At 37.9% G+C, this 23,311-nt stretch overlaps 2 protein-coding genes across 6 annotated transcripts in view; one reads left to right on the top strand and one right to left on the bottom strand.

The window, feature by feature from the left end:
- RECQL (RecQ like helicase) overlaps nt 1-1,248 on the bottom strand; it is a 30,250-nt gene extending 29,002 nt beyond the window's left edge. The window contains exon 1 of one of the 4 annotated variants that reach the window (XM_006155077.3): nt 1,177-1,248. In XM_006155077.3, the coding sequence (XP_006155139.1) occupies nt 1,177-1,226 (50 nt within the window). In that variant the 5' untranslated portion in view covers nt 1,227-1,248. The other 3 variants (XM_006155080.3, XM_006155079.3, XM_006155078.3) reach the window with 3 other exon arrangements.
- Nucleotides 1,249-1,508: 260 nt separating this feature from the next.
- GOLT1B (golgi transport 1B) lies at nt 1,509-18,934 on the top strand. Of its 2 annotated transcripts, none has more exons than XM_006155075.3 (5): nt 1,509-1,560; nt 7,758-7,849; nt 9,274-9,452; nt 13,720-13,801; nt 16,448-18,934. In XM_006155075.3, the coding sequence occupies exons 1-5, from the start codon at nt 1,536-1,538 to the stop codon at nt 16,484-16,486; spliced, it is 417 nt and encodes a 138-aa protein (XP_006155137.1). In that variant the 5' UTR covers nt 1,509-1,535; the 3' UTR covers nt 16,487-18,934. The 2 variants fall into 2 exon arrangements, with proteins under 2 accessions (XP_006155137.1, XP_014445831.1); XM_014590345.2 differs by lacking the exon at nt 16,448-18,934 and adding an exon at nt 16,025-16,429.
- The last annotated feature ends 4,377 nt before the right edge of the window (nt 18,935-23,311 follow it).

Genomic DNA, 23,311 nt, shown 5'->3' with positions numbered 1-23,311 from the left:
ATGGATTACATTTCAGGAAAGACTGTGGAATGATGAGAGATGGGGGAAAGCATTTGTACTAAGGAATTCTAAGTACCTATGAATACTAAAACTTCAGTGTGCGTATGCACAAGTGAAAGATGAGTCTTGAGAGTAGGAAATTTAAACTCCTGATAATACAATGACCACCTCCCTCAGCCCTCTGATATGGACAATCTTAACTATGGTGTTAGAATGCTCTTTCCCAAAGGTATCTTCACTACCACTCACCCTCACTCAGGCTGCTGACTTTCTGTCCTTCCTACAAAGAATTCTGATGTACCAGGAGACTGGAAAGGCAGTCTTTTCTGCCTTCCTAAAAAATGAAATAACCACACCACTAAGAACAGTTTAGTAGGAGAGTAAACCAAGGACTTCTAGTTCTTTACCTATATAGACATTTCTTTATCACATCATGGAAATATTCTTTCCTTGGAAGGTAAAGTCCTCTAGAAGGGCAAGGGTTGAGGCTTTTCACATTTGTACACACACTGCCTAGGAAAATGCTTTGCATAAGCCTACAGGCTCAGGTTTGCTCAGACTGCAAGCAAGGGTTATCTCCACTCTTTTGAAAGTATTTATCTATATCCAATTTTCCCCACTATTTTTAAACTACTACTTTGATGATGCCGTTAAAAGACTGCTCCTTCCCCTAAATGATACAATTTGATAGCAAAAGAAATTGAGCTAGAGCAGGTCTTTCAGTCGGAAGTATAAGCTCGACATTCCCAGGAAAAACAAACAAACTACGAGGTATGTCAACAAGTCGTCAGTGTTGGAGGAAATGCCACTGAGGATCCACAGGCTGAATAAGACGCTCCCCCGCCCCACTGCCTTGAGAGGAAACAAGAATTTAACTACTGTGAAGCAGGGGATGGCAGAAGCTTCCCTGGTGGTATTTCTCCGTAAACGGTGGGTGAAGTCCAGAAAAGCAGAGCAGCGTTATCACCCTCGCTTCTCTCCGATGTGCTGGTGATCCGAGACAGACCGGCCTCACCCTCAGGCAATAAAGGGAAGAATGACACAAGGAATACACACTCTCGGTCCCTCAAGCTCAATAGGAGTTACCCTAGAACCTTCCCCCACGGGATAGTCAGATCCCGTTCCAACCCCCTATCTGCGACCCCAAAGGGCTCCGGCGTGCAAACCGCTACGAACCTTCTGCAGCGCCGTCCAATAAAATCTTCCCGCCACCTAGCCGGGAGCATCCACCCTTCCGGGTCGGTCTGGTCAACCAATCGCAAATAACAGCCTTTTCTAATTGGCCAAGGGGTGTGGTCGCCATGCGCGTCACCCAACAAAACTACAAGCTATTGGTCTATATTGAGAGCAGCTTTAGCCAATGGGAAGAGGTCTTGGAGCTGGGGTGTGGGTGGCTGCGTGTTTCCGGAAGACGTGGCGGCTCTCGCCTGAGCTGCTTCCCGGCTTCTTTTCAACCCACTTAGCTTCCCACCCTGGACGTTCCGAGAGGCTGGTGGCCCCAGGAGGCTCCTGCGACTGCCCTCACCACCCCAGCCATGATCTCCTTAACGGACACCCAGAGTAAGCACCTGCTCCGGGGGTCCCCCCGCTTCGAGTTCTCGCGCTTCTTGCCTGGGCTGGGTCTCGCTCGCCCGCCCCTCCGCCCGGGTCAATGAATGAAACTCTTGCCTTGGGGGCGGCGGCCTGCGACACTGTGCGAGCGCTGTGGGGACCTGCAGGGGTTTCTGGATGGGAAAAGGAGATAGACTTGCAGTGTGGGACCCGGCTTGGAGGGCGAGTCAGCGAGCCGGGTGGGGCATCAGAGCCTGGGAGGGGAGTTTCAGCTTAGCGTCGGTCTTCGCACCCCGAGATGGGCGCTTTGTTCCAGGGACCGTCAGTAGAAAAAGTTTCATACGCCTTGGTCCGCGGCCCACTCTCGGGGTCTTTCCTACACGTGACACACTTGGGGGTCCTCAAGACACTAGTTGATTGGTTGAGAGGCGGTATTTTTAAATGTCATTTACTGTAGGCTCTTTTTGAAAATATACTTAAATATTTTTGCCACCCTTGGAAACAGCCTTCCCAAAATCCCTTGAAACGACTTCCCTTTTTTACTCGCTAAAGTTTCAGTAGTAGTAAAAAGCCACTTTGTGTTCAGTTAAAGGATTTCTTTCAGTAGTGTTGTGTATTGCGCTTAGTGGCTTGTTTTATTATTTCAGCATCCGTTTCTGCCTGACACAGAATTCTTCAGGCCTGTCTCATTTATGTATGTTTTCTTCTTTTATAATATAACACTTCCACTTTTCTAGCCTTTCTTGTTGAACTTAATAGTTTTTTATTTACATACCTGTACAAGTTCTGTGCTTCCTTATCTTTAGATGGTTGTGATCATCTCTTTTTGTCTCACTTTATCTGCCATGCCTTTCAGTTTTTTAAGTCCAGTTAACTCAAATTGTCAAGATGTTAAGAATTCGTGTAGTGAAGTGAAAATAGAACTTCATGTAAAATGCCATATTTTAAAGTGGAGTCTTAATTTATAGCCATGGTAGACTTGACTGTCCGAAGTCTACTAGGTACACATTGCCACCCAGGTAAAGCTCTCTTTCCTCTTGAGGTTAAATTGGGTCTGCATCTTGTAGCCACCTGCCTGGCCCAGGAAGGTTGCCCATTTAGGTTTTCGACTTCAGTTCTTTTGATCAGGGAACCTAAAGTATATATGTATTACCCTTTTTTTTTTTTTTTTTATCTACTCCAACAATAATTACTAGCAATTCTATAAAGATATTTTCTTTCTTTTGGTCATGTGCTTTCATATGAATCATTATGATTCTTTTTTTTTTAAGTTTATTTCATGAGAAAGACATAGATAGAGATAAGTATACTTGACAGGGTCCCTCACCCATGTGTCCACTCGGGATCCAAACCGCAGCTTCCCATGAGGATCCAATATCACACAGCAATGACCTGCTGCCTGCACCAGCATGACTGAGCCCTTCATTCTTAATTCTTACAAGATCCTTATAAAACAGAAGAGATCATAACCTTTTTTTTTTTTTTTTTTTTTTTACTTAAATGAGGTACAAAGTTCATTTAATGCATGGTCATAAGAAAAGTGAAATAAGACTTGATCCCAGGTTTGCTGGTTCAGAAACATTTTTATTTTAGTATACCACATTAGCATCTGAGAAATTTAACATAAACTTCGAGATCTTACAATGGCTTGAGTATAATATAAAAGATGAGTTAATATATCTTGTGCATGGAGATTCTCTTCTACTGAAGCTTTATTACAGGAATGAGTTCCTGATTTACATCTTTTCAAAAACCAGGACAGGGGTAAACTTGAACTATGGGCGGAATAGGAAGTGTTCTCCTCACTTGATTAAATTGGTGAGGAAGATGAAATTTTGTTTGTTTTGGAGAGATTTTTGCTGTGGGGTGCACGTGCTCACTGCAGAGATGGAGAGAAAGTGAGAAATCACCCTGTAGGGGAATGGCCATGTCACAATCCTTTCTCCTCCATTCTCCTCTCAGGATTTTGGGCATGTATGCTCACATGTCTGCTATGAGTTTCAAGCCACTGGGTCTGGGACTCCAGTAAGGTCTGCCATGTGGGATTCCAGCACCTTAACTACTACGCCCCTACTGGCCACAGAAGATGAAATTTTATTCTTTGCTGTTCACTTGCCACATGTTTTAGGGGATACAGTGGATGGAAAAATAAAAAGATTACTGAGCCAAAGGCTTTTGAGATTTCAAAATGTGTTTGTATGTGTGCTAAACTACAAGGACTGGCCATCATTTAAGCAATTTGCTAGGATTATTGTGGTAGTTTGATGTTGACACAGGGCAACCAAACACTGATCAGACAGAGTACAGTAAATGACAGTTCATGTTTATTTGAATCTCTCTCTAATTGCACGTTTCCCACCCTACAAAAAAGAAAAAAGATTTATTCAGAGAGATCAGGAAGGGGCAGTTCTCATGTTGCCTCTAAGGCGTGCAGGTTTTCATTTTGTCACATTACCTAAAATTCTGCCATAATATTCAGTAGAGTTATTCAGTACAGTTGATACTTAGTTTAATTTTTATGGCTTTATTTTCCCCCAAGGCAATAGTAGGGAATTCTGGAGTTGAGAAAAGGGCACAATGAGGCCAGTTTGAGGTTTAGTTTTTGTTCTTTTGAGAAGTTTTTACACTAGCCTGAGAAGAAAGAGACAGAAACAATGAGAAGGAGAGTGAGAAATCATTCCTCAGGGAGGATGACACATCACAATCCCTTCTCCCAGGATCCTGGGCGTGCACCTGGCCTGAGTTTCAAGCCACCGGGTCCGGGACTTGAACTAAGATCAGTCATGTGGAAGTCCAGCAAAGTAACTGCTACACCATCTGCTGGCCCCAGTTTGAGTTTTTGACCCTTTTAGATAAGGAGATACTTGGCAGCAGCATCTTTTGTTTTATTCTTCAATGAATGAACTTTTTTTTTTTTAATTGCCAGAGGATGTATATATTTGCCTGAGAGAGACAGAGGGAGAAAACACCCCAAAAACAGGGCATGGCCATTCCACAATCCCTTCATTTCTCCATCCTATCAGGATTTGAGTTATAAACATATACACATACACACCTGGCTTGTTTTTCAGGCTGCCAGGGCCAGGACGTGAACCACACTTGGCCATGGTTGGCCATGTGGATTCTGGCTTCCTTATTCACTAGGCCATAGTGCCGGCCTGCCAGCACCTGTTTGGCACACATGTTTTACAAGCAACTGTCCCATACTGGACTACACTGTGTGCATTTTGGATGCCCATATCCTGACTGGTGGGAGGGCTAGGGAGAGTAGGGGGAGGATTGTAATGTTGAGACCCCATTGAGGGTGATTGTCTCTCTCTCTCTCTCTCTCTCTTCTCCCTTCCTCCCCCATCTATCTCCTTCCCTCCCTCCCTCTCACTTTTATGAAATAAATTTCAGAGAAACAAATATTAAACTTAAATCACCTAGAGATGCTTCCCAGTAATTCAGTATACACCAGTATTCGAGTTTCATTTAGCAAAACATACTTAGCCTGGGGAGGAGGAATACATATGTGTATACACACACACTCTCACACACACTCACACACACACACACACACACACACCTCCTATGGGAAGTACAATATAGTGGTTAAGCAAACCACTTTGAATTAAAATAGACCTGGGTTCAAATACTTAAACCAGAAGTACAACTCTGGGCCGTTCAGGTTGACTCTAAATTTTAGTTTCCTCTAAAATGATGTAACAGCACCTATGATCCAATAGTATTGGGAGGATTAAGTTACTTGTGATATGTGAGGTACCTCAAAATGCTTAATTCATGTAAATTCTCAATATATAAATAGATGTATTTCTATATAATTTCCATTCTGATGAACAAACATCTCAAAACTTGTAAGTAATCATTAAGATAATTTGTAAAGAGTTAAAAATTAGTCATATTCAAATAATTCAGTTGCCAGTACTTAAATTCTAACTACTAATTATTTAATGTAATTTTACTTGCTCTTTTGTCTACATACTCCATCTAGGAAATTACTGTCTGATATCTCAACAGTTATTTTGGTAAATTCTCATAAGCATGAAAATATCAGCTTGTATTTGTGTCCACAGAATACTTCAACTGGTGTATTTTAAACAGGTGCCTGAATTCTTTTACACAAACTTTGGGAGCAAAAAGGTAGCTAAAATGGAAGATAATAGTTAGAAATTGAGGAGGTAGGGGAGGTAGAAAAAGGTAAAAATCGATATATTATTTCAAGCTATCAGAACATTTACATGACTTAAACATTTTTTGAGGGGCCAGCAGATGGTGTAATGGTCACGTCACTGGATGTATTTGACTGCAGTTTGAGTCCCAGACCTGGTGGCTTGAAACACACTGGACATGTGTGCATGCATGCCCAGAATCCCAAGAGGAGAATGGAGAAGAAGAGATTGCAGTGTGGCCATCCCACCAGGGGTGATTTCTCGCTTTCTGTCTCTCTTTCTCTGTCTTTCCGGCAAGTGCACGTGCCCTGTAGCAAAAATCTCTCTGGAAAAAAAAAAAAAAATTAAATAGCCATGACCTAGATTTTAGCTTTCTGGAACTAAGGGAAAATGTTAAGTAACAGATTAGGTGTTACTAATAGTATGTTTAAAATTGTATTTCCAAAAATATTGTGGCTTCTACTCTAATTCATTGTCTGAATACAGGTAGTACTTTTATAATAAATAAAATAAGAATTGGTGACATTTTCCTAAAAACAAAACTGAAATGGTCAAGGTGGTGACTTAATGGGTTGTGCTTATATAGAAAAGTACATCTGTCACCTTAGAAAGCAAAGACTTTGAACTAAAAAGAACACCTGCAGACCACAAAATTGATAAAATTATTGATTATTATAATAATTATGATGAACTTAGACTTCAAAGCTTACACTTTGCCCACCACTGTATATTCAGTGCCTAGAACAGTACCTACCATTTAGAATTCAGGAATTCTTGGGGTTTATTTTTTTGGAGAGGTTTCTACTATAGGGCGCATGCACTCGCCAGACAGACAGAGAGATATAAAGCGAGAAATCACCTCCCTGGGGGATGGCCACGCCACAATCCTTTCTCCTCCATTCTCCTCTCAGGATCTTGGGCATGCACGCACACGCACCTGGAGTAAGTTTTAAGCCACCGGGTCTGGGACGCAAACCTCAGTGGACTACATGGGAGTCCAGCAACATAGCCATTACGCTAACTGCTGTTCCCTAGGAATTCTTGTTTTTGAATGGTAGAGTATAAACTTAGATTATTCATTTTAGGTAAAAGTGTTCTTTGAAATTTAGAGATGATTTTAGTACTCTGGACAAAATTTATAAATGGATTCATAGATTTGATAAATTTGTAGATTATAAATCCATAATAAGCTATTGAGGCATGGTGGTTATGGCACTGGACTCCCACATGACTGATTGTGGTGTGAGTCCCGGACCTGCTGGTGTGTGCGTGCCTGCCCAAAATCCCAAGAGGAAAATGGAGGAAAAGGAATTGTGCTGTGGCCATCCTCTTTTGGGGGGTTATTTCTCACTTTCCCTCTCTCTGTGTCTCCCTGTCTCTCTCTGGTGAGTCCACACACTTTATGACAAAAACCTAAAACTGAAAGCTATCAGGAAATTAAAAGTCTTGCCTAACCTGAAAATTATCATTTGGGAAGACAGCTACATGATTCTCAGGATACGTCTTGTTGCCATTGTAAGAAGCAGTGTATAATTAAATGACTATGTATATTATGCTTACCTACTTTAACAATTGTAAAAGGTTAAAGAAGGAATTAACGTTAAGATTAAGAAGGAGCTACTGGTATTATACATATAAATAACAATCATAAAATGTAAAAGGAGATAAATAGTTGAAGTAAATTATTGTATGTACTTATGTTAAGTCTAGATGGGGTCTTGGGAAGTAAACAAACAACCAAAGGTTTAGATTCCTTTATCCTTTGCTATTATGGATATGTCTATGAGAAATGCTTTCTCTCACATCAGAGTGAGAAATTCCTATTCATATTTCAAATTTTGAGGTAATTTACTAGTATTAATAGAACTTGTCATAGATTTTAATGAGGATCATTATGAGTTAACCTATAGTGTTGGGGATATATTTCCTTATATTAGTTGAAAGAAAAACTGAAAATATTTCTTACTTAGTTTACAAGGATGATAATGTGACTTTAATTTTTCTCTACCCTTAACCATATAACTTATATTGCAGAAATTGGAATGGGATTAACAGGATTTGGAGTGTTTTTCCTGTTCTTTGGGATGATTCTCTTTTTTGACAAAGCACTACTGGCTATTGGAAATGTGAGTTTTTAAATATATATTTTAACGAAATTTATAAGAAAATTTTAACTACAAATGAATTATTACCTGCTATTAAGTCTGGGGGAAATAATTCACTGTTACTCATAATGTAATTTCTGGTACATTCTCCACTTCCATCAGGAGTGACACCTGTTATCATTCTGTTTAAATAAAAGGTAAAACACTTAATGAGGTTTTTAGTCCCATAATTACTGTGTTAAGTGTTTCTTTTATAACTTACAATAAGCTAAATGAAGACTACCTCTAAATAGTTCAAAATAAATGAGTCGATAGTCCCTGTGTTGGTAAATTTGTTCAGATGTTTTGATTTTAAACCTCTGAGACTTCACATTTAATTCAACAATATAAAATAAACAGATTTTTATAAACCTTTTAAAAATGTGTTATCTCTATGTTAATAGTTGACTTACCTTAAAAGGAGTATTTATTACTTATTTGGAATGTGTGCTATCCTGTCTATGGGCAGAGGGATATGCAGGAGTTCTAGAAGTAAATAATACCCTTCTAAGAAGGCCATAAAGTCACCAAATAATGATTACCTGTCTTTTGATGCATATATACTCATTACTATTATTGAAAACAAGAAAAAAAAATAACAAAAGTTTTTTAAACTGATGTTTTAATAAATGTAAATATAAATAGCATTGGTATCCCAGAATATGAAGTTTAACTATTAGGCTAAATATATATTTGTCTAAAGTATTTTTTACTAAATAAAATTAATGGAGTAGGCCAAATAATTGGAAATAAAACACGGAAAAAGGCAAGCTTTTAAAGGAGCACTATTTCTTGTCTGTAGTCAGAAAATATATAAAATGTATGTATACTTAAAAACAGGTGGTTGTATATTTATTTTTGCTACCACCAAATTTTCTGGAATTAGCAAAGCTAGAATCTTCATCCTGGCTTTTCATTGTTCGTTCTATAGTCAGCTTGCTTCAGCCCACTTGACCTTGTCAGTATTTCTCCCATCCTTGGAAAGCCCTATGGCCCATGATGCATGTTTCAGAGCCAGGGGGAGTACCTTTGGGTGACTTATTTACAGGCAGCTTTCCTCTTTCATGCCTTGCCAGTTCATCTGCTTGACTAAGCTGTCTCCATCCAGCTAAAACAGAGGAAACTACTGCAAACATACATGCCCCTCGGTGACCTCTAATTGTATTTTTTTCTCCATTTACTCAAGATAGAAGAGGAACGAGACAAGTGGGAAACAACTACAACTTTAACTTGCCTAACTCAACTGCTTGGTTCTGCTTGGTTGTGCATTGCAGGTCTCTCTGGCCAGTTGCCAACATGAAATGCCAAACAAAAGCTTTTTTGAATATTTAGCTTTGACCTTACTTTTCAAATGTAGATAGTATGTTTAACTACTTTTTCTATGTTGCATTTTCTTTCTCTTCTAGGTTTTATTTGTGGCCGGCTTGGCTTTTGTAATAGGTTTAGAAAGAACATTCAGATTCTTCTTCCAAAAACATAAAATGAAAGCTACAGGATTTTTTCTTGGTGGTGTGTTTGTAGTCCTTATTGGGTGGCCTTTGATAGGCATGATCTTCGAAATTTATGGATTCTTTCTTTTGTTCAGGTAAGACAATCATTTTATTTTCATTTTCAACAAACCAGTATTATAGAAACCCAGATATTTGCATCTGCATGAATAAGAAAATAACTTCCTTAATTGGGTTTTTATTTAGAGTGAATCTTTTATTAGTTAGATCAATAAACTATAAAAAACTTCATCAAATACAAATGATTGAGTAAGAATATAAATTATCTTATAAAGTATTTCCAATACAGTAGAATTTATTTTACTGCCGTATTGAGGCACATTCTTTATCTTTTCACAAACTAAACAGTTATTGATTGATCTGTATAGGTCATCGGAAACATGACATGTTTTCCTGTTTCTCTGTGCAAAAATGTGTTGTGACTTTTCCAGTGACCTGGTACTACGTAGAACCTAGTACTTTGTGGTACTGCTGATTGACAACACACACACACACATACACACACACATGCTAGAAAATTCCGTACCACATGTACTATGGGCAATTTCAATCAGTTAATATTTTGCAAATGCCAGTTAGCAAGTAAATAGACAGTAGTGTACATAAGGGAAAATACCTTCAAGTAAAGTTGTCTTAATTGTTTATTCAAGAAATGCATTTTTTTTGGTCTTTATTTTTTTGGGGGAAGGTTGTTTGCTATAGGATGCGTGCGCTCGCCAGACAGAGACAGAGAGACAGAAAGCGAGAAATTACCCCCCCGGTGGGGGGGCCACGCTGCAATCCCTTCTCCAGTCTCCTCTCGGGATCTTGGGCACGCACGCACACGTGCCCGATGTGAGTTTTAAGCCACCGGGTCCAGGACATGAACCGCGGTCAACTACATGGGAGTCCAGCGACATAGCCATTATGCTAACTGCTGGTTCCTTTTTGTCTTCTATCTATCAGGCACCAAATTACCCATAGGAGATAAAAATGATTTAAGTGTCAAAACTACTTTAGGAAATATCTCAGTTTCAGTAATGGAAATACACTATAAATATACCAGTAAGATACAGTCATAATATTGTTAATGATGTATATACAAAATATTATAGGAGCATAATTACAGAAGGAATTAAATCTAGGGAGAGGTAAGAAATGTTAACTGAAAACTAGACCTGAAAGAATGGGTAAGAATTCATTCTATAAATGAGAAATAGAAGGACATTTGACTAGACCGAAGGAACAGACAGGGTCTGTTTGGTCTAAGAGAATGATCATTCTGATAGAGTAAGAGCATGGGATAAATGAAAAGAAATGGTTGGCAGTGAGGCTGAACGTTTGATTTTTTTCTTTAAGTTCCTTTATTCCATGTGAGGGAAGCACTCCCAACAGGGCCTTCACGCTACAGTACATCCCAGTCTCAGCTGGCCTGAATCTTGAGCACTCCCAGCATGTTCAGGGAGTTCCCAGGATACGGGTCATAGGACCTTTTTCATGTGAGTACAGTTGCTTACCACTGCACCACTGTGTGGCCCCTGAAAAGGAAGTTTGGAACCAGGTTGCAAACTTTCTTTGAATGATTTCTTAAGAAATGTATACTTGGATCAGCAGATAGCATAGTGGTTATGTTGCTGGACTCCTGCATAGTCAACCACATTTTGAGTTCCAAACCCAGCAATTTAAAACTCATACTGGACACTTGTGTGTGCACTCCCAAAATTCCAAGAGGAGAATGGAGAAGGGATTGAGCCATGTCCATCCCCCGGGAGGGGGGGGTAATTTCTTGCTTTCTGTCTCTCCGTCTCTCCAGCTAGCACATGCACCCTATAGCAAAATTCTCTCTTAAAAAAAAAAAAAGGAAAGAAAGAAGAAAAGTATACTTCGTCCTATAGCCAAATTTGGACTAGGAAACAATGTTTGAGAAAGGGGAACCGCGGTCAACTACATGGGAGTCCAGCGACATAGCCATTATGCTAACTGCTGGTTCCTTTTTGTCTTCTATCTATCAGGCACCAAATTACCCATAGGAGATAAAAATGATTTAAGTGTCAAAACTACTTTAGGAAATATCTCAGTTTCAGTAATGGAAATACACTATAAATATACCAGTAAGATACAGTCATAATATTGTTAATGATGTATATACAAAATATTATAGGAGCATAATTACAGAAGGAATTAAATCTAGGGAGAGGTAAGAAATGTTAACTGAAAACTAGACCTGAAAGAATGGGTAAGAATTCATTCTATAAATGAGAAATAGAAGGACATTTGACTAGACCGAAGGAACAGACAGGGTCTGTTTGGTCTAAGAGAATGATCATTCTGATAGAGTAAGAGCATGGGATAAATGAAAAGAAATGGTTGGCAGTGAGGCTGAACGTTTGATTTTTTTCTTTAAGTTCCTTTATTCCATGTGAGGGAAGCACTCCCAACAGGGCCTTCACGCTACAGTACATCCCAGTCTCAGCTGGCCTGAATCTTGAGCACTCCCAGCATGTTCAGGGAGTTCCCAGGATACGGGTCATAGGACCTTTTTCATGTGAGTACAGTTGCTTACCACTGCACCACTGTGTGGCCCCTGAAAAGGAAGTTTGGAACCAGGTTGCAAACTTTCTTTGAATGATTTCTTAAGAAATGTATACTTGGATCAGCAGATAGCATAGTGGTTATGTTGCTGGACTCCTGCATAGTCAACCACATTTTGAGTTCCAAACCCAGCAATTTAAAACTCATACTGGACACTTGTGTGTGCACTCCCAAAATTCCAAGAGGAGAATGGAGAAGGGATTGAGCCATGTCCATCCCCCGGGAGGGGGGGGCAATTTCTTGCTTTCTGTCTCTCCGTCTCTCCAGCTAGCACATGCACCCTATAGCAAAATTCTCTCTTAAAAAAAAAAAAAGGAAAGAAAGAAGAAAAGTATACTTCGTCCTATAGCCAAATTTGGACTAGGAAACAATGTTTGAGAAAGGGAGAGCCACAAAAATTGTTAAGCCAAAGTGATATAACCAGGTAGGTATTTTATGAGGATAACATGTGTACTGAAAAGAGAAAAATCAGAGGCAAGGAAGCCAGTTTAGAGGATGTTGATAAAAGTACAGAGGATAGAGTGATAAGGATGGAATTTTGAAACACTCTTAGGGTAAGTGGAGAAAGAGAAGCACACAGAAACTAAGAGGTTGGAGAGGAACTAGGAGTATGGATCATACAGACTAGGAGAGAAGAGTGAAGAGCAGTTCATCATGTCAGGTGTATCTTATGGCAAAAAACCTAAACACTTTAAGGACTATAAAAGAAAAATCATTGGATTTTAAAATTATGCAGGAATTTTAGTAAAGGGGGGATGGTTAAAAGACAGAGCTTATCTTTGAGATAAATAAAGAATGGGAAGTCTTACATCACAAATACCAGTTTCTCTTGTTGGGTTTTATTATGATATATTCTTAGCTAGAGATGTAGCATCAAGGGCCTTTGGATAATTTTCTAGATATTTGAAATCCTAAAAAATAGCATTTAAAATCATACTTTTTTGTATTTAAAAAAATACTTTAAAAAATGAGCCTTTTGAATTTAGTACTACTAGAAAACAATTGTGATTTTTTAAAACATGTACATATAACATCAGTATAAGATCTTTCTCTAATTTAAAAAGTCTACTTTTTATTTAAATCTTTTAGTCCTTATACTTTGACTTCCTGCAGATTCAAAATGATGTCATACTACATAATTCCTGAATTCTATTTTTTAATGTATTTTCATCTGTATATTCTTAGTTTTAAGATTCAGGAAAAGTTTATTTCCTTGGTCATTTTTCAATAAATTATTTCCTTTTCTCCTTTCTTATTTTTATCTCATTTCTTTCAGTAAATTATTACTTCTAATGTTAAAATTGATTGTGGGTCAGCTAAGCTACCTCTATAGAAGTAGTTATGTAACCTCTATGGGCTTGTGTTTCTACCAAAAAACAAGACTTAATGTAAGGATTACCATCTGACAGGTAGTCTCTCAGCATTAACTAAGTGTTAGCACTTAGTATGTATTCTGTAAATGATAGCTATTATTATTTTCCTGGCTGTGTACAACTCCCTCCTTCTGATCTGTTTCATATCACACTACTCACTGTAATTAGGAAATCTTCAGCAGTTCAGCTGAGATAACTCCTGAGTCTGAGCATATAGTATCACTAAGCTCATTCACTTTTCTCATATTTTTACCAATAATCACAGAATTTTCAGTTATGTTACTAATAACTCCTAATTCCAAGACTGACGTCTCTGAAACTTTCAAACATTTTACTTGATCAACAGTTCATTGTGTCATAGAAAATGTGTAAGTTTTAAGAACCTTCTTTTCTCCTCCAGGGGCTTCTTTCCTGTTGTCGTTGGCTTTATTAGAAGAGTGCCAGTTCTTGGATCCCTTTTAAATTTGCCTGGAATTAGATCAGTAAGTAGTCATGGGTTTAGCGGTATTTTTATAAACCATCCAAATATCTTTTGGTTTTATTTACTTTTTGAATTTTGACTAATTGATTCATGACTGAGTAATTGAGGATCATTTTTTATTATAATATAAATGGTTAAATCACATAGGTTCTGGTTGCCATGCATATTAGGAAATGGTCATTACTAAACCTGTGAAACCTGAAATTTTGTTTCACTGTATCCATTTTTAATATTGTTCTCTATTTTTTTAATGTTTCTTGGATTGATCTTCTTTGTTGCCTTTCTCTTTGAGAGTTGAAGGGACTTTTCAATTTGCTAGTAGCTCCCTAATTTCAGAAGCAGTGATATAAAAAGGAAACCATTATTTCTTACAAATATTCCTCCAGACTGTGTCACCAAATTGAATAGATTGAGATGGTTCAATAAAGTACTATTACTGAGTCAGATGATAAGATTCTGTTCCTAGCTCTGTCCACAGTTTAAACAGTCAAGTCTGTTTCTCCAAAGTGGGCCTTAGTTTCCACCTTGATAAAAGCACTTAGATAATGAAGATTAAAGAGAACATTCTAAAAATTGACAATAAGTTTCTTCCCATCATTTAATATTCCTTCACTAAATGTTTGGTACTAAACTGCCTACTTGAAGGCAATGGCATCTCTTCATGGAAGCTCAGAAGGCCTTTCAGGATTCACCTCATTTATTCCTCCTTAGAAAAAGCTTGCCCACCTCCCCATGGCTAGCTCAAGATGTGCTTCTCAGCAGCCCTGTGCATACCTCTGCCATAACATTCACCTCCACCTCCATTTTAATGGTCAAGACAGAGGCTTCCACGAGAACTTTACAGTCCCCTGGGGCAGACATGGGCTGTATTTTAGGTATTGCTTTACTCCCTGTGCCCAACACAATCCCTGACAGAAAGGAAGCTCAACACATTTTTGCCAGGTGAATGAATGAACGAAAGACTGCATTTTGTTGACCTCAGGGAACTTGGTCGATTTCAAATCATCCAAGTAACTTTTTTTTTTAATCCTACCCCTTTAAGTTTCAAAGCTAAATGAAATCCTTAAATTCTTGAGAATCTGGGTAATCTGAAATTCAGATACCTTAGGGACAATCCTCTTAGCTCTTGATCTGACCCACGTCAGAAGTAACCTTGATGCGTATCTTTCTTTGGTTTCATAGTTACAAGTCTCTCTTAAACAACTAGGATAAATTGGCTTTAAAAGCAGATTTTAAAAACCGTAAGTTCTAATTAAGTCTAAGGAGTGCATCAGCTTCCCCAGGTTGTTGTCTGATTTTTTTATAGTTGTTCCAGAAAGAAGGTCCATAGCATTTCCTGAATTCTCAAAGAGCTGAAAGGTGGCTTACCAACAGAAAATTAAATACCACTATAAGCCTAATTGCATTTCCATCCCTGTGTTTAAATTAATTTAGAGTTGGAAATTTATAGCAAGACAACCTAGATATCTGAATTTACCTTCAAGGAGAGAATGTTGTGCTTTCTCTTGACTTACATTTACTTAAAATTATAACAAATCCAGAATACTTTTCAGAGCAATTTTTAGTTTCAGGGTGCAAGTCACCTATTTTTGATAATATAAAATGTTGGAACATAGGCTTATAGGAGTATATCCTGACTTCATTTGCATTAATCACCAAACTCATACAGTAGTCAATGTTTTTTATATTTAGAATGGTTTTTGAATTTACTGAAATTTGTAGCTATAGAGTTGTAAATATCATTTGTGTCCTTAGGAGCTTAAGGAGTCTCCATTATTTGCATTAGTAGACACTTAACACAGCAGTTTTCTATCATTATTACTTTATTATGATAAATGCTTCTGTAAAGTATGTGGAATAGTGAAATGAAAGAAATGGCTAGACGATTGCTAAAATTTGATAGTGTAAAACCACTGAGTTATTTAACTTTTACTAGCACCACTAATTATATACTTTAATATTTGCATCATCATCATCTGCAATGCCAAGAAAGCCAAACTGCTTTATATTGGGGGTGGAGTAACCAAAAGTAAATAACCATGTACGTTAATGTGTGATAAAATTTATATTTAGTAATTATAAATTCATGCTTGCATCTTTAAATCTATTTTTAATGTCATTGCCACTTTCAGTCTGAAGTCCAAAATACACATTTAAAGTAATTTTTAGTCAATAGCCGTTGTTAATTATTGAACTTAATGGAGTTAAATCTGTTTGTTCAAAGACTACATAGGCCCCGAAGAGATCCACAGTAATGGTCAGTTGAAATATCTTATTGGGTTCATTAATGCATGAATGGCTGACATTTCAGTTTTTCGTTTTTGTTTTTGTTTTTTGTTGTTAAGCTAGCAGTGTTAACTTCATTTTATACAATTTTTTTACTCATTGTATTGCATTTTTCATGTTGCACCCTTCAATTCATATGTATAACATGTCATGCAAAAACAACTTTTAGAAAAAAAACGATACACATTTATGTGTCAGAAAATGGTGGTGAGTAGTACTGGATTAATCATCGTCAGTCATATCTTAAATTTCCACGAATCTACTTGTAAAGCTGGGTTTTTAAATTAACATCTGAAATGTTGCTAAAATGTTTATAATGCTATAGGCTTTGTTTAATTATGTGTTCTTCTTTTCCTTACAGTTTGTAGATAAAGTTGGAGAAAGCAACAATATGGTATAACAACAAGTGAATTTGAAGACTCATTTAAAATATTGTATTATTTATAAAAATTCATTTGAAGAATATTCAGCACAAAATTAAATTACCAGAAATAGCTTATCATGTTCTTTACAGAAGTTTAAAACTTATAGCCTCCAAAGTACCAACAGCAATTAGCAAAGAAGCAATGAAAACAGGCTTCTAATTCAGTGATCTGAGAAGCCATCAAGCAAACTGAGGGAATTGAAATCCATGTTACAATTCAAATTGAAACTTGAAGGCTATTTTTATTGTTTTTCCACAGTGTGCTAAACACAGCCATCTTTAGAAAATGTGGCGCCTGTCTCTTTTCACGTGAGGGTTCAGGAGCACACGTAGGCATTTGCTTTCTAGAAATGTCCACTGCAATGACAAAAATATTTCCAGTTGCACTGTCTCTGAAAGTGATGCATGAGTTAGATTGGATTATGTCTTTTTGATGTGTTAAAAGCAAGAAAAACACCGTTTTGATGTACAAATCACTTTTTGTAAACCTGTAGTTAAAACTTTTGTGGTTCTTCTGAATCTTAATATTTTAAAGCCAGATAAAAATATGAAGTAGATATTCTTTGTTGGAATATGCAAAGGTCATTTTTTACTAGCTTTTTAGTCCCTAAACGATGATAGCTGACTCAGCTCTTTTTTGGTTGGCAGTTACACTCTTGAAATGCTCATACTGGGAGTCTGACCTCCTGTATATCTGTCTGTGTCAGTCGTTACATGGAAACATTTATCAAAAAGCATTCGTGACCATGAAGTCGTCTGTTACATGGCTTGTGTTATTGAATAGTCTTATTTAAAATACTAAATGATGCAAACCAAATGGGTTTTCCCATATCATGTTGTAGTTTTTATTTTTTTTAATGTTAGCAGTGGTTTATTAATTTGTTTTTCCTAAATTAAATAACTTTTTGTAATGTCTTCTTTAAGGCATATAACATATTAAAAGGTTAAACTTACGACTTTTTTAAAGGCTATTCATTTCATCCGAGTTTTCCCTTCTTTTCAGCTTTTTCATAACATACACAAATCAGTATGAGTTATAGACATACGCTTCATATTCATCTTGAGTTAGCAGACAAAAAACCTGAGTTCACATGCTGATGTTATTTTACTGCAATTAAAAACTGGCTATAGTTTCTTAAAAAACATGACACTAAAACAATAATGAGTGTGTTGCTTTTTTTCCTGCCATTGCTGACTGACAGTAGGAAGCAGCAGTTGTTTTAGTTTCCCAGGGTATCGGCTTTGTGGTAAATGTAGGAACAGATTTCAACAGCCATAGTGCTATTTGTTTTACCACTACTGATTGCACTACTTACTTTTTCTAACAGTTGCAACGCTTTTTAATGCATAAAATTATAATTGAAATTTGTAGTATTTATTTACAAACATGTCTACAAGATATATTACAGCTTGTGTTATTTTCAGTTAAATCTTGATGCACAGGGAAAATCCCACCTTGCTCACCTAAAGAAGGAAAGACTTGGTAGAAAGTGTAATGGTTCAGTCTTGTGGATTACTGTCTTTTTTGGTACTTGCATTTAAAATATTATATAATCTGTGAAAAATACGATAATATTGACAAATGGAGACTCCTACCTCAATAGTTCATGGAATAATAAGAGACCTAGTGTTGTGTCTAATGTTCTTCAAAAAAGTAATATCTTCATTTGGAAAGTGTCAAATACACATACCTTGAGGATTGACTTATGTAAGGTGCCCTGTAGAACTCTGTTACACATATTTTTTGACTGACCTGTATTATTTACAGTGGCTAGAGAAATGCTACCTTTTTAGAGAAAGAACAGTATCTGTTCATCCAAGGAACATCCATATTATTTAACTCCTTTGTAGACATGGATTTCTATTAAAATGTTCTTTGCAGTGTAACAGAGTTCCCTTTTTCAGCAATCATGTCAGAAAGCATTGTTGAACTTAAAAGGATTTGATAATCTCCCAGACCTTAGTAAGAATGAGAGGCTAGAGCAGTTTTCAGTTTTATATGAGTCTGCATTTAATATCACATGTCCATTTGAGACTACTTGGCAGCATCATATATGTCTTGTTCAGAACCCCCATGAGGCTCTATTTTTAAACATACCAGTCTTCTGAAGAAAGGCTCTGTACATCTTATCGTTTCTTCCTTTACAAAACAGCCTTCTGTCTTTGTGACAAAACTGTACTTTGATTCTTTCTACAGAGATGGAGGAAAAGGTCTCATACTCCTTAGCCTTAAGTGTTTCTGCCCCATGTTTAAATGTATTTTCTGTAACAGAAACATACTTGGAATGTTTTTCCCTCTTATAAATTGTAATTCCTGAAATACTGCTGCTTTAAAAAGTCTCACGGTCAGGTTATATGATCTAACAATTGAATATTGTAAATACATTTGTCTTTCCTCTCAATAAAAGGGTACTTTTTTATTAATTGGTGGTCAGATGTATCTTTATTATAAAATTCTAAAAGTTATTTTATCATTGCAAAATAACCCACCTCATCTTTTTTTTTAAGTTTATATCCTTTGTTAATGATAAAGTACAACTGTGCACATGTGAGAGAGAAGGAATCTCACATGTGCACATGGAGAGAGGGAATCTGAGCTGAATACCCTCTGTAGGTTCCAGTCATACCATGATCCTCTTCCTCAAGTCCTCCAGTCCTCCAGCCTGCCAGACCTCGGGCGTGCACTTATGTGCCCAGCATGTTTCTGGCTGACTGTGCTAGTGACTCAAACCCTAGTCACCATGTGGAGTCCAGCTTTTCTTCAACAAGTGCTTGACCACCATACCAGGGAGTCCATTGCCTCCTTCATTTTTTCAAAATCAACTTTAAATAAAATTGTCTTCTCACTTATAAAATCATCGTCTCTTAAATTAAAAAAAAATTTTTTAATGGTCTTTCATGTCCATATTGTTTAAATGTAATTATAAATGCAAATAGACTTCAAGTAAGTAAAATCATTCTTTTTTTTTTTTTTTAGAATTGTTTAACTTTATTCATGTGTTTATTTTAATTTGACCAGAGTGGGACAGAGTGTGAGAGAGAGGGAAAGCGAGAAAGCAAGCCGCCAGGTCTAGGACTCAAACTGCGGTTGGTCTTCTGGGAGGCCAGCACCTTTAACCTCCACACCATCTACTGGCCCCAGTAAAATGGTTCTTAATTTTGGAAACTTAAAAAAAAAAAATCACTTTCCTTAGACTATATGCTGTTTTACAAGATCACTCTTAAGATCTTCTAACTATTGGTTATTCCACAGACATACTCTGAAGACCTCTTAAATACTAGAAAGTCCTGTGCTGGGTATGGGAGACCATGAAGAGTTTGTAACTAACATGACTGGTGAATTCCTAGCCTTACTTCCAAATAACTCATCCTGAGTTGCATTGCAAACAAATGGTGAGAGAATAATTTGTGGTGCAGGCATCTTTACCTCTCATTTTTTTTCCTAGTCAGTAGTTACTAGGACTATCCAGTCTTCGACTCTGTCATTGATTTGCATTTTCAGAGTGTGTCTTTGGAGGAAAAAAAGCCATAAGCTTTAACTCGGAGTTTTATCCTGAGATGTGATTTTTTTCCCAGCTCTATATATGTTTTCAACTTACTGCAGATTTTTAGTGTTTTTATCATGACAATTCAGAATTGTCTCTGTATATTCAGAAACCTGCTACATAATTTCTGTTGCTATCGGTGGTTCTCATTTACTGAAAACTGCTGATTACCACCATTAATTGCAAAACTTAAAAAGTGCACAGTGAATTTAGAAATTAGTGGAGAACTTTATTTTTTTCCCTCCAAGTGGAAGGAATATACAATACTGAAGTACTTGTTACCCAAACAAAACCACTTAAACATCTACAGTATTTTGATCATAAATTTTGTTAAAGCCAAGAACCACTGGCCAAGTCTTCCACTCAAGGTGCACAGTAGGCATTTATTTGAATCCAGTAATTAAGCCAAGTCTCCACTATTGTCCGGTCAACTGGATTGTGAACCATTATTACATATGCAATGTACATCTCTAACCCTGTCCTGTACTACAAGGTCCCAAACTGTACTGCTACCTGTATCTGTATTAGAGGGCTGGACACAGAAGTCGGGTGCCCGAAATTCTTTGCAGATTCGCTGACATGGTTTTCCACCACTGTGCTTCTACTCAGTTCTCAAGGACTAACTGAACTGTCACATCTAGGGCCGGACAGTGGCACAGCTATAGTGTGACACTGTGAGGCAGACCCATACAGGAAGTTTACCAGTTCACCCCTAGGTGACCTTCCTGAGTAAATGGTGTGTATGTGCCCATGATTGAAGCTAGGGGATGGCATCAGGATCCTCATGAGGATGTCTCTCTTCTCTCACTCATGGAATGAATAAATAAACAACTTTTGAAAACAAAGAAGTATTACTTCTGTCATTCTTAGCCCATTAGGCCAAAACAGCTGATCATTTTCTTGTCTTCTCATAGAACTTGGCATTTGTTCTATATTTACTTGAGGAAAAATTTCTTAAGGTTCAAAGTCTCTTTTCATTCACATTTTTATTTCTGGCTGTAAATGTTTGCTGAATTAGTGAAAGTTAATTCTAGTTCTGGTGCTGTCCCCTGTGTGTGTTAAAATCAGGCTCATGAAACACATGGCTTCCTTTAGCCACCAAGTTGAACCTAGTGACCTGGCCCTTGCAGAAGTCCACGTTTCTGCATCACAGTCCTTAGGACTTGAGAAACTGACCTAACAGCTTGTCAGTGGCCAGAGCAGGAATCAGGACTGCCCTTCATCACTAGAGAAAGGGAACTGCTGAGGAGACTCTGACGCTACAGCTAAGTTTTGAGCCTGGTGTAAATCCCTGATTCTCAGTTTTCCATTCCAACAGGAAATTTAAAGGGGAAGTTCTGTGTTTCTTTTTCAGGATGGCAATTTTGTAGCTAGAGTTGCTTTTATGAAGTATCTACTGCAAGGAGAAAACCACAAAATGAAAACACCGTAAGCGATGAAAGTCAGAAAAAATACCAAGCAGCAAGAGAGGTCGCTAGCATAACCATCCCCAACATTATGAAACTGCTGGTAATAAAGAGTAATTGCCTCATCCTTAGAGAAGAACCTTCTGATGTGATGTCTGATCCCATGAGGCAACTCTGAGCTCTGTGGCAGTCGGAGTGCTGGTCTTGGTGATAAAACACTCTTACTTAGTGTCACGTCAGGTCAGTATCTGAGTCTGCTCCTCAGTAGAACCCAGTATCTACTACAGGACTATTATGAAGATTGAGTTTTAAAATGGATGTAAAGGGGCCAGCAGAAGGCATAGTGGTCACATCACTGGACTACCACATGGCCAACAAAAGTTTGAGTATCAGACCCAGTGACTTGAAACCCAGGCCAGGCACATGTGTATAAGTGCCCAAGATCCCAGGAGAATGGAGGAGAAGGGATTGCAACATGGTCATCTCTCCCTGATGGGTAATTTCTCACCTTCCCTCTCACTTTCTCTTTTTTTCTCTCCAGCGAGTGCACGCACCCAAAGGCAAAAACCTCTTGAAAAAAAAAAAAAGGGGGGGGGGGGGGGGCCAGGAGTTAGCGTAATGGCTATGTTGCTGGACTCCCACGTAGTCGACCATGGTTCGCATCCCAGACCCAGTGGCTTAAAACATGCCGGGCGCGTGTGCGTGCGTGCCCAAGAGCCCGAGAGGAGAATGGAGGAGAAGGGATTGCAACATGGTCATCTCTCCCTGGGGGATGATTTCTCGCTTTCTGTCGCTAAGTCTCTCTCTGTCTGGCGAGCGCACGCAAAACCCTCTCAAAAAAAAATTTTTTTTTTTTAATGTAAAAGGTCTTTGTCAACTATAAAGCATTATACAACTCTGGTTTTTTTAGGGCTTCTTTGTTTTTTGGTTTTTTTCTTAAAATGATTTCTGACCCAAGGACCTAAACTAGAATTAGGACCACTGGGACTAGTAGGTAGCTTAGCGGTTATATCGCTGGACTCCCACATGTCCACCTGAGGTTCAAGTCCTGGACCCAGTAACTTGAAACACCAGGCACGTGTGTGCAAGCCCAAAATCTCAGGAGGAAAATAGAGGAGAAGGGATTGCAGCACAGCCATCCCCCCTGGGAGATGATTTCTCACTTTTCCTCTCACTGTCTCTGTCTCTCTTTCTGGCAAGTGCACACTCCCTAAGACAAAAAAAAAAAAAAAAAAAAAATCTCTTAAGAAAAAAAAAGAATTACGACCAGTTACTGCTCCACCTTCTAATTTGATCATTACATCTGAGGACAGTGTCCAACCTAATAGACATTACAGATTTACTGCATTGTTTATATTTATGAGCTTACTATGTAAGACACCATTTTCAAAAACCTGTTAGTATTTTAAAGCTTGCATCATAATCCAAAATCTTTTGCTCTGCTCTTCCCATATCTTTGTGCTGCTCTTATGTAATGTACTAGTCCCCCAGTAGCAGTTCTATACTATGAGCTACTGTCTAGTGATGGCAGCTGTACATACAAAGCACATTGATTCGTTTTGGAAGTGAGTGTTAAATACTCTAATCCAGATAACAGTATGAAATAGAGCAACTTAAGCATTCTTTGCTTCTCTTTACTCCAAACTTCCCTAAGAGTACGTTTCTTAACTTGTCTCAGAAAACCAATATCTTCATAATCTTTCCTCCTTCCCCCTAAATATAGTTCTGGAGAAAGGAACAGAGAGGTTTATGAACAGAGGAAAATTACATTATCTACCCCAGGTTGTGTTGGGAATCAAAGCCTTAAGTAAAAGGAAGACTGGATAAAGACATCGGTCTAGGGCCAGAAG

This window comes from Tupaia chinensis, unplaced genomic scaffold (assembly GCF_000334495.1).
Source record: "Tupaia chinensis unplaced genomic scaffold, TupChi_1.0 Scaffold000434_1, whole genome shotgun sequence".
NCBI lineage: Eukaryota > Metazoa > Chordata > Mammalia > Scandentia > Tupaiidae > Tupaia > Tupaia belangeri.
The sequence above is the reverse complement of the archived record's forward strand: the minus strand, read 5'-3'. Positions and strand labels throughout refer to the sequence as shown.